The sequence below is a fragment of the Gymnoscopelus microlampas genome (genome assembly GCF_963454915.1).
Source record: "Gymnoscopelus microlampas genome assembly, chromosome: 4".
Lineage (NCBI taxonomy): Eukaryota > Metazoa > Chordata > Actinopteri > Myctophiformes > Myctophidae > Gymnoscopelus > Gymnoscopelus microlampas.
Genome location: NC_139941.1, coordinates 37,126,776 through 37,139,129, shown reverse-complemented (window position 1 = coordinate 37,139,129; position 12,354 = coordinate 37,126,776). Strand labels below are relative to the sequence as shown.

General features: G+C 44.7%; 1 protein-coding gene across 11 annotated transcripts in view; it reads left to right on the top strand.

The window, feature by feature from the left end:
* Positions 1-12,354, top strand: part of fbrsl1 (fibrosin-like 1) — a 386,897-nt gene that overhangs the window by 154,152 nt on the left and 220,391 nt on the right. For 9 of the 11 annotated variants that reach the window (XM_084053878.1, XM_084053870.1, XM_084053874.1 and 6 more), the window contains exons 3-4: positions 344-445; positions 7,333-7,368. In XM_084053878.1, coding sequence (XP_083910004.1) covers positions 344-445; positions 7,333-7,368 — 138 coding nt within the window. The remainder of the gene's footprint in view (positions 1-343; positions 446-7,332; positions 7,369-12,354) is intronic. The other 2 variants (XM_084053868.1, XM_084053873.1) reach the window with 1 other exon arrangement.

The window sequence follows — 12,354 nt, the reverse complement described above, 5'->3', positions numbered from 1 at the left end:
GGGGAAGCATCTGATGTGATGGGTACATGTAGTTCTGGATGCAAGCAGTATGTGACTGAATAGTGACTTTTACATTGATTTTGAGGCTTGATAAGATTTCTTCACATATTGGTCACAGACATTTATTTAGAGTCAGGGAAAAGGAGCCACGTTCTTCAAAAACCAATAGAAATAAATACAGTAGTTGATTGTATTCCATTAGCCGTTGTTTCTCTTGTGCTATGTCATATCATTGACTGAAAGAGTTGAATGTTGCAGACAAAGGAGCTGGGTTTTGTTGTTGTTCTATGTACAATGTTTCAATGTTGGGTCAGAAGATGACACTCTTCTACTTTTCCCGCAGATCAAAGCGTTGACCGTGCGGCCGCTCAAGGTGAGCGAGGAAGAGGCGGTGCAGGAGCCGACCCGACCCAACAGGAGCAACTCCAAAGAGCAGCTCAGTGAGGTGAGACCCCCATACCCCTTCTCAGGGCTACACACAGACCTCCTACAGAGACCCAGGCTATCTGCTTTCATAGGCCAGGTCAGAGGGGCCTAGAGAGTGGGGGACCAGTGGGGGCCTGTGTGTGTGTGTGTGTGTGTGTGTGTGTATGTGGTTGGGTGGGTTCACAGCGGCTCGGAAGAGAGGGCAGCCCGACGTAGCAGTAAGCCCCTGCTGTTCCCAGCTCTCACCTCGTAAATCCCCCTGGCGTGTTGGGAAAAGGTCGACCAGCCAGCCCCTGCATGCCTGGCAGCACACAACACACAGACAGGAAGTGATTAGGCCACTCATGCTGCGTCACATCGTTGGCCCCGTGGCAGCCGTTTAAACGCAGACATGACCTAACAGCAGTTCCACCAGGTGCTGGGCTGACCTCACCAACCCTCCTCCAGAACAGACGAGAGTTTAAAGGGACCGTCTGAAATACATTACAAGTCTTCAGTGTAATTGATTCTCAGCCACGGTCTGTGATTCATTAGGTATTTTGGTTGTGACACTTTTCCAAGTCTATGTAAGTGAAGCTTAGTCAATTGAAACCTATACGTTCCCAGCAGTGTCCCTCCGTGAGGTTTTTGGTCGTGCTACTATTGCATATGGTCATTATTTTTACTGAGCCATTTAACACTACATGGAATTATGTAGTGTAATTATGTAGAGTACCACAGATGACACGACTGAGAAAATCTATTAACTGTCATTAACTCTGAAGGCAAATAAGTTCAAAGGCAACATATGTATGGTGGCCGGATTCAGGAAAGTGTGCAAAATGATGTGCTCCATAAAGTCATGTTCTCCATAAACTCAATATGTATTTTGCATTTTGCATTGAAATGCACCTTGAAATGAATCCTGCTCAGTTTTTTCATTATCTGTAGAAATAATGATCCTTGCATGGTGCTAAGTCCGTCAGCACTCTCTGTATCATGAAAGCACTTAATAAAAAGCAACACAGAGTCACAGACATACCGAACAATGAGTCGTGCGGACGTCGAAGACGACAGCCATTCTCCCTTCTTCCACAAGAGGTAACGGCGTTGTGAAATGCTCAAGAACTCATCCCTTGCAGTGAATTCTTGGTAAATCTAAAATCATAATTTCAAAATGGAACTGAAGTTGTGCGCTTTTCTCAGCCAGTATTGTATGTACTCTTGCATTTATCGACACAGTTAATATCACACCCACAATTTTGACGATGGAGCATTCCTTTAAAATTACCGTTCCACATTATCTGCATGTTGGGCTCCCTATCCCGTTTGGTAGGAGGCCAGTGCAGAAATGGAGACCAATGGGGTTGGCGTTTGAGCACGGTTGCCGGATGAAATAATGCAATTTAGTTACAGGGGAGGAGTAATGAAAATTTATGCAAAGAAAATCCCAAGCGGCTCATTTTAAAATGAATGTGGAAATATGCTTTCCTAACGAACGCCTGTCAAGTCAGGGCCTCCCAAACCAAAGTAAATTAAATCAGACAGTTCATTCAGCTGACAGAGGCGGAGAGAGAGGAGGAGGAGGGGGGCGGTTGGCGGGGGGCTTTTGCTTCTTGGCAGAAGCATTATGAGAGGGGGAAGAATGATGAAGTGAAGAGTGATTTTAATGAACTTGTTAAACTGCATTGTTTTAATCCATTCAGTGCTGAGAAAAAAATCCAGAAATGAAGGAAGAAAAAAAGGCCACTCATCCTCATTTGTTACTCCTTAACCTTCCATCTTCGCCCCTTATTTTCTACCCCCTTACCCTCTCTGTCCTGTGTCTCTCTCTTTGTCCTTCGCTCACCCCCCCCAACCATCTCTGTCATTCCCTGCACTTTTCTCATGAACTTGTGTAAAAGACTGTTTTTGTAATGAAAATTCAGGAAGGAAGAGGCGGGCTTGCGAGATAAAAGGGAGATGGTGATTTGACAGGCCTGTCACGGCAAGCAAGGAGGGAGAGAGACAGAGTGAGAGAGAGAGATGGAGTGGGGGGTGGTGGTGATGGAGGGTGCTGAAAATGGCACGCTGTAACGGCAGACGGTGTCAGATGTGGCATGTCTCTAATCTGCTGCCAAGTAAATGACGCGCACACACACACACACACACACACACACACACACACACACACACACACACACACACACACACACACACACACACACACAGGTGCACTGATCATCAGTCTCCCTAATCTACCTAATATATATCTTCTATCTATCTAATACTGTATCTATCAATATAGGTCTGTCTGTCTGTCTGTCTGTCTGTCTCTTGCCCTCTTCCTCTGCCCCTGATCAATTACCTTCTCTTTTTTACTGTTTCTCTATAAATATCCATCCCTCCATTTGACATTCTCTCTTTCTTTCTCTATTTGTCTCTCTCTCTCTCTGTTGTCGCACACCCTTTCTCTTACACTGTATCTTTCCCTCAGTCACTCTGGCTTTCTCTAACTCTGTTGCTCTCCTTCCCTCTCTGTCTCCTCTCCCTTCTTGTCCCCCAGCTCTGTGTCATCTCTGCCAGCGCTTTGAGAGAGAGTGCTAATTTTCCTTAAACATGCTCTATTGCCCAGCATCAGACAGCCGGTGTGCACTTTAAAGGCTCTTAACTAATGATTCCTCTGCGGTGATGGAGGCCTCCGTGTAAAATGGATTCCTCTTGTCTTCCCTCCCAAAGGAAATGGAGACAAATGCAACACGACCACCTGGACGGAAAGTAAAAACAGTCGTGCATCAAATGTTGGTCAGTTGTAAGCAGAGAGAGAGAGAAAGGAAAGAGAGGAAGGACAACAAACAGTGGGCGTTGCTTGTTGTAGTTTCATAGACATGATGTGAGCTTGATCACTTTTATTTTGACTGGGTGATAGTAGCTGTGTGGCAAACTAAAGCCACATGAAGATTAAGGGAATTAGACAGGGTGGGCGGGTCATCTCTAGTGTCTGTGGCAGAGAGTGGTGGGGTATAAAAAACACAGACACGCGCACACGTGCACACTGAGCTAACTTGCTCTTTTTATTTATTTATTTTTAGTCTTTTAGAGTAATTTTTTCACTCCAATTTAGTAACTTGTGCAGTTAGTCCTATGGAGAGCACATACAACGTCGATACGCAAACGCTGCCAACTTGCTTTTAATAACATGAGTAGATTTTCGAATTGGAATATTATTTTATGCTGTTTTTGTTTTTCTTTTGTCACGTGTGTGAGTGCACTTGCCTTTGTTATTTTTCTGTGAAGCACTTTGGTCAACAGTCGTTTTTAAATGTGCTATATAAATGAGCACATACATAAGTTTTATTTGATTTGATTTGTGATCGCTGGAACGCCCCGGCCAAGCCGGATGCACCGCAGAGGTTTCAAACCCCTAGCGCCCGGGCGCGGTAATGGGCACTGGGCAGAGACTATAGCCCTGCGCCACCTGAACGTCCCTAAGCTAACTAGCTCTGTGGTGCTTCCTCCCCTTCTTCACCCATGATTGTGGAACACCAGTAGCTTGACTTGAATTAGAAGAATCAGAATCAGCTTTATTTTACATCAGAGGTTTACAAGTGTAAAGTAGTAGGTGAAATTACTAGACGGAAGAATCCCCCCCCCCCCCCCGCCTTATTCTTATTTTCTTTTAGGGGGAAGAGGATTAGTGGGCAGATGTAGTGCCGTTCCACCTCCACAGAGCCCTGTTTACTTAACTCAGCATCCCAGCGCCATCTCTCACCTCCCACCACCAGCCTCCAGACTACCCCCACCCTAACCCTTTGCCCAGCCCACCCCTCCAACGCCACCTGACCATACAAACAACACAAACAGTGCACATACCCCCCCCCCCCCCGCTCCTAACCACCCCCCTCCCCTCTCGGGCGGCTTCTTAAATCCTTTTGAAGTCCTAAGCGCAGCAGAAATCCATTGAGAGCCATGTATAATGGCTTTTAAGAGAGAGTGTTTAGCTGTACACTGGCCCTGTGGCTTACGAACTACTGGCGTTTTTAATGGATTTCTCTCTCTCTCCCTCTCGCTCTCTCTCTCCCTCCCTCCTTCCCAGTACTGCCTCTCTCTTCCTCTCCCAGTGCCCATCACCAAATCCAATGGATTGTTCCTCATTATCATTTAAATAAGCCTCTCTTTCTGCTCCCACAGCTCTGAGTTGAATGAACTGCTGCCTAGTAAGGCTAATTCCAAATGGCCTTGGCCACCATGGATGCACGCACGCACACACACACACACACACACACACACACACACACACACACACACACACACACACACACACACACACACACACACAAAGGGGGAGGGTAAACCTGTGCAAGTGATTGCGCATGTGCAAAAACACTCATACATGGAAACACACTCTACCCATTTTGTGTTAACTGCCTTCCCCCACTGAACCCCTCACATCTTTTCTCTTGATCTTCATGCCCCACCTCCTCATCATCTTTCCTTAACCTCATCACCTCATCACTTCTTGTCCTCTCTCCTGCACCTTCCTCCCTCTCCTCTGTCCTCTGGTTGTGGTGGCAAAGAGGAACAAGGGGATTGAATACAGCAGGTGAAGTCCCTGTGATTCCTGCACAGCAGGCCATGTTTTTACGTTTCCTGATCGCGGCCAATACAAGGAGCTATATGGCCAGGATCAGAGGTATTGTTAAGGCCTGAGGACCGGAGGGCAGATGGAGGAGGATCGGGGCTGAAAGTAGGGCTGCAAATATCGGTTATTTTTTAAGTGATTATTCTATTGATTTCCGTCTTATCGAATAATCGAGAAGAGCTTTAAAAAATATATATCATATCACTGAATCAATTAGCCACTTAAGCCCTATTGTATCTTTGGCACACAACGGTGTTGTGACAAATTGTGAAAATAGCATCATCAAGCTCACATCTCTACATCGCGACGCGTTGTGAGCTTGTAGAAATGCTATTTTCAATAGTTGCTGTTTATTTTTATGCATACATTTGCCCATAATGACATGCCCAAAATAGGTATCGATTAGTAATACTTTATTTTATTAAATTATCAATATTTATAATCGATGCACTGTTGCACCCCTAGCTGAAAACAGAATGAGAGAGAGGAAGAGAGAGGTGAGGGTCTGGATTGAAGGTATGAACCTACAGACAAAATTGGTCGGGCAGAAAAGCCTGCTGGCCCCCCCAGAGGCCTGCAGGAAGAAATTGCCAATCGAAACGGACGAATAAAAAGCGAATGGAAAGTGGAAGTGGTGGAGTGAGAGAGAGATTTGTAGATTGGTATTCTGATGGGGGCCCTGAGCTGCACAACCAGTTTGGCAGAACAAAAAAGAAAAAGTGTTTTATTTCTCTGGCCTGGGCATTGGGCAGCATTACAGTCCTGCATTAAAGTACATCATTGGAGCTGTGCTCCAGAGTTATATTCCTAAGATGACAGGGTTGTGGACATCAGATCAGATTTATTTGAACAATATTGTCACTGAAGACTGTACTGCACCTGACTACAGTATGGTCATTGATTGATTGAATACTTTATTAGTCAGAAATGTAAACAGCATGGGGTACAGTAAGGCTAAAAGGATAACACAAAAAAAATCCAGACACTTGTTTCCATTGTGTTCCTATGTATTCAATTCATCAACATACCATAACAAATGAACACTATATGACCATATTCACACGGCGGCCATGTTGCCATTTTGCATTGAAAAAACGGGTAGGCAACAGGGTGGCATTTCATTAACTTAATAGCAAAATGACAGACAGACAGACAGACAGATGCTTTATTGTCCTTGCAGATTTTTTTTTTGTTTGTTTTTCAGACCAATTTCGAAAGAAACCAGTGCACACATTAATGGTGTCAGGCATTCCACATTTTGGTGGCAGAGTAGTAGAATGAGAATTTTCCCATGTTTGTTCCAAATTTGGGTGGCACCGAATCATGGTTGCTTCCTCTAGTGTTGTGGGTGTCACTCACTTTGGAGAAGTAGTTGGACAGGTTGAGGGTCATCGTCAACACAAAAATCCAGGTCCCATTGCAAAATTGGAGAACAGATAGAAATATAGGCTAAGCTCAATATAAAAATACAGTATACTATAATTTAGTTCCTTGCGCTGCATGAAAAAATCGAAATGTGGACCATGCAGGAAGCTGCAATTACCACTGCAGAGTTATGGATATATGCCTATATTGCCTATCTCTGGACTCTGCTGTTCGAAAGACCCTAGTGGTCAGACTTGGTTGCAATTAAACACACACACACACACACACACACACACACACACACACACACACACACACACACACGTTTATTGCATAAACGCCAACACATTTCCCCAAGTTATAATGTATAATTCTAACCTTATATTTAATTGGAAATTGTCCAACATTCTAGGCATGCACTGATCTAAAAATGATTGAACAATACAGTGCAAATTTCACTTTTATGTGCCAGTATGAATAATTTATACATCCGCGCGAAGCCAATTTAATGTGTCTGTCGTCATCAGAGATATATTAATCTCCTTGCTGTTCTATAAAAGGCATAACTACAGAAAGCTAGACCTGCATTCGAGTGAGTCATGACACACGTCGTGTCCATGTTTTTTTGGACAGAATTACTCTCACATACCCAAGCTCTGGATGAGGGCAGAATGGATGAGAATGACGTTTGTAGGAGAGGGTGGGTGTGCAGGGGTGCTTGCTACATGTCGGGGTGGGCAAAAGGTTAAAGTGAATATTGATATTAAAGTGCTAGCGCTTTATCATGTCTGTGTCAGCGAGTGAAATGCCCCTCTTAAAGGTCATCCCTCTCTGTCTCTCTCTCTCGCTCTTTCTCCCTCTTTCTCCCTCTCCCTCTCTCTCTCTCTCTGTGTCTCTCTCTCTCTCTCTCACTCTCTCTGTCTCTCTCCTCCTCCCCACAGAGCTCGACTCACTCGCTGTCAGGCCGCGGCTACTCGGTAAGTGACATTTTCATGCTTCATGGCTTTACGGCAGAATTACAATCTTCCCAACGACCCACTTTATGGCCCCGGCGCTCGACATTTTAATTATGTTAAATAGAGTAATGGAGAAGTCGTGATATTAAGGGACATTACTTCTGGGCTGACTGACTAGATTAAATTGCGGGAAGGTGTCCTACTGTGGTACCTTGACGGAGAAAGAGCCCTCTTCTTTTTTTTATTGGCATCGATCCGCCGCCTTGCTGTCAGAGACTTATGTCTTCTTCCATGACTACCAAACCCAGGGCCCTTTTACCTACCCGTCAGATCATATGCTTAAAAGCATTATGGGTCTCACATGTAAGCGTACAACTTGTACAAATAGAAATTCTCATTGTTACCACCACACTATTCATAAATACATCACAGTGAGTTTAATTGCTGAGTCCTAATAGCTAAACATTGTGACGGCATACAGCGTCACATGCCAGATAATGCCACAGAGAAGTACATAATGATGTATAATGCGGTTATTCTCAACCTGTTGGCCCGGGGACCACTGGTGGGCCCAGAGGGTATTGCAGCTGCCATGTTAAGTGGTCAGATGGGTTGGCCGTGAATGCTTTCAAGATTTTCAAGTGGGCCCTGATCCAGAAAAGGGTTGAGAACCACTGCTGTAGTACGTTGACCTCTGGACCTCACAGTCGGGTACAATGAAACGGTCATAGGCAAGTTGTACACAAAATGTACATGTCACTCATGTCATTTAGCGGTCTACCACCATGCCGTGTAGCACCAACCATTCACATATTCAATAAAAATCCATAGCCGCGATAGTGTGGCATATGTTTCTGGTAGCTGTACATTAACCCATTCAAATCGGGAAAGCATCTGTGTCGTTTTTAGATTTCTTTTGGCTATTAAAAAATAGCAGATATACAAGCTCATAGCTCATATGATCTTGTAGATTCGCTATTATTTGGAAAAATCTTGGATTTTTCTTTTTTTTTAAACTTATGTTGCTGTAATATCAGTGGTTCTCAAACTTCCTCATGTCAAGGACCACCCAAAATGATATGTATTTGGCCGTGGACCCCCATCTCAAAATATTTTGTTCCAGGGACCCCCAGAAGTTATAACAGACACAGATGCGTTCCCGGTCTTAAAGGATTAAGGGTGTGTGTGTGTGTGTGTGTGTGTGTGTGTGTGTGTGTGTGTGTGTGTGTGTGTGTGTGTGTGTGTGTGTGTGTGTGTGTGTGTGTGTGTGTGTGTGTGTGTGTGTGTGTGTGTGTGTGTGTGTTCCTTCATTAGTGGGAGTACAGCATATAGATTTCTCCCTCAAGATATACAATAAATGTGTCCAGGAGGAATATTCAGTGAGCCCAGTTGTCAGCCCAGTCATTTCGTATACACACACACACCATCTCACAAAGTGTCAGAAGGAAACTATTTTTGCCTCCTGACAGCATCTGGTGCCTTCCACACCGTGTATGTGTGTCTTGTGGAACCATACATCTGCGTCTGTTGCTGCTGCTGATGATATGCCATGGTCTCTGGGTGATAGAAAACAGCAAATGAGCGCTGCGGTCGTCCTTGACATCCTCTTGCTTTTAAGGAGTGCGGAACTCATAAGAGGGAACGTTCTCTATCAAGTGGCGCTACTTTTAGTTGAAGAGTGACATATGGCGCTCTTCATCGCAGCTCGGAAGCAATCATGCAAACAAAACGTGATGACTATAAATGGTTTGACACTGTTGATCTGCCTTACAGAGGGGGTGGGGGCATAACTAAAAAGTATGAAACATAATGGGTCCAGCAGTTTACAAGATTAGCTCCGAACTAGTCTCGCGTAGCCAGACCCAACTGAAAATGAAAAACAGCGACCTCTGCTGTTTGTTATATGTCTGTTGGGTCTGGCAGGAAGCAAACGTAACACCAGTGCGCAAGGAAACCGGGGTTTGTGTCTGCCTTCAGCGCATCACTTCCGGTTGTTGCGACTATGTTTTCATTCCCACTAACAATATTTATACACGGAACACTAACACCACTTCTCCCAGAGAACATGGATGGTTTTGGTTATAAGCCCACTTGTTTCTATGATGAAAGAGTAAGTTAAAATGTTAATATCTTTCCGTGGTTTTGTCTGCTCCGAGGACGCTATTGTTAAATTAGTTTTGGTTAGTTTCGAGGGGGAAGGATGGACGGACACGTGAATCCCGCCCACTAAATTTGATTGGGTAAAGCGCGGCCTGCTTCCTGATCTGAAGGCACACCCACTTGAAACCAATGCGCACGGGTTGTCAACACGGCTACCGACAGATTCCAACGCAGAGCAGAATCTGTTCTTGAGAGATTAGCTCCGAACCGACACATAGACCCTGTCGTAGACCCTCTCTTCTTCTTCTTCTTCTCCTCCTTCTCCACCTCCTCCATCTCTGTTTTTGGCTGGATCGCAAGGCCAGCTTTCTCTAACTGATTGAGTGATGAAGTTACAGCATTGGTCGCACCAGTTGGCCTAACAATGAACTAGCCAATCTTAGAGCAATCATCCCTCCATATGAGTTTATCCTCAGTTGGCCTCACACAATGGACTAGCCATCTCTCTTGGCTATAGGATAAATTGAAAAAAATGGTGTCTTGGCTGGAAACAGCTCTAGCAAACAATTCTATTTCACCTATACTGTCTAACAAAAACAGTTTCTGATTACATTTTTGATGTGAAATATGCAGGCCCATGCAGTTGCTCAATCTTTGTTAATTTCACACTACAATGGCTAGTTTAAAAGTTTGATAACAGGGCATATGGGAGGTGCAGGGGTAAAGTACCTGCCTACCACCATGGAGACTGGGCTTCGTTTCCTCTGGGTGCTTCCAGCTTGGCCGGGTGCTCCAGCAAACACAATTGGCCAGGGAGGGCGTTCTCTGTCGCTGCACTAGTGACTCCTGCAGGTTGGTCACGGTGCCTGTTCAGCAAGGAGTGGAACTGGTGGGGAGAGCGTGTTAGGGGTGGTTTCCATATAGGAAATATGATACGTGGTTGCAACCTTGTCACATCCAACAATTTGATTGGTCGCCGCCCAGACTGAGTGGCCGAATGTTGCCACTTCCTGTATCCGTCGTTTCAAATTAAAAGCCCTCCAGCATTTCATACACGGTCCAGACAAACACTAGTCTTGTTTTTGTTTTAATGGAACATGTCACAGTTCTATTACCTGGAGGCCGCATACTCACAGATGGATGAAAACAAACAAGACCTCCTGAAAAAAAGCTTTGTGGAGCCCTTTGGCTCTGGCTGTCAGTTTGAGTCGGTAGGGAGCGAGGACTTCTCTTCATCTGGAAGGAGAGATGGGATGGTGGGGGGGGGGGGGGGGAGCACAGGGGAAAGAGAGGGCAAGGCAGGAGAGAGGGAAAAATGAAAAAGAAGCCAAAGGGAAGTAGCTTGTAGCGAGGACAGGGAGACTTCACATTGTCAAGTTCCTCGGGTCTGGCTGTCTGATGGTGATATCAGCAGAGTCCAACCCGCAGGGCTTCTCTCTCTCTCTCTCTCTCTCTCTCTCTCTCTCTCTCTCTCTCTCTCTCTCTCTCTCTCTCTCTCTCTCTCTCTCTCTCTCTGCTCCAGGGGCCTACTAGCCTCTTCAGCAGGGCCAGTGATGGTGGGGCCCCCTCTTATCTGCAGGTGCTCCAGGCTCTTAGTGAGATGGTGGGGACTAGAGCTCTTCACGGGTCCAAAAAAAACGGACCAAACCCGAAATGGAAATGTGAAATCTGTTCCAATTCCGACCCATTCCGACATTTTTTTCAAATTAGAAAACCAAACCCGAGTGGACCCGTGTCATTTTCGTCCGATTCCAACCCGTTCCGATGTTTTTTTCAAATTATAAAACCAAACCCGAGTAGAACCGTGTCATTTTCGTCCGATTCCGACCCGTTCCGATGTTTTTTTCAAATTATAAAACCAAACCCGAGTGGACCCGTACAATTTTTGTCCGATTCCGACCCGTTCCGATGTTTTTTTCAAATTATAAAACCAAACCCGAGTGGACCCGTGTCATTTTCGTCCGATTCCGACCCGTTCCGATGTTTTTACATTTCTACAGACCCGGACCGTAATTGGACCAGTGAAATGTGTTCCGAAACCCGATTATTTCCGAGATTTCACAAACCCGACCCTGCAGACACCACTTCAAAAAAGCGCATCAATGAAACGATACAAAAATAAATAAATATGCGCAGCTGGCCGCAGAGATGTTAATTTCATATGCGTGACAAAAGGTTCTCTTTGTAAATAAATGTGTACTTTAATAAATAATAGCGGGCTTATTTAACAATCACCATTTCATGATTAAAGCTAGAAACTCTTAACGCAGTTAAATCTTCAGCGTGGTGTAGGTATTTAACCAAACGGCAGTGGTGTTAAAATATCAAGACTGTATATAAATTCTTTGTTACAAGTAAAAGTCCGGAATTCAAAATGTAGGCCTATACTTACTTTGTTTCCAGTTTCCACCACTGCCAAACGGACCATTTTATTTTACACAGTCTGAGAGTTATATGCAGAGGATTTGGCTGTGCTGTTAATCATAGATATAGCGGTTGTTGTTCCCTAAATAAAACCACGCAATTTCATGTCAAAGACAATTTTATTGATGGCCAGCAACAAAACAATAGGCCTTCTCTTAGACCAGTGGTCTTCAACGTTTTCAAGCCAGGGACCCCCTCTATTTTGTACAAAATTGTGTTTCAGATTAAACTTTTTTCGTTTACTTGGTCTGCTCTTTTTTCGCTCTACACCAAACCTCTTTGCCAAAAAACAGCCGATCTACAAGCTCACAACGCCTCGCCTCGCGCTGCAAGGCGTTGTGAGCTTGTAGATCAGCTATCTTTTGGCTAAAGTTTTCTTCAGAAAAAGGGATGCTAGGGTTCAAGTGGTTAAGGTAAAAAAAAAACTTCTATCACACAAAGATTCTGAGGACCCCCTGTTGAAGACCCCTGTCTTAGACAATA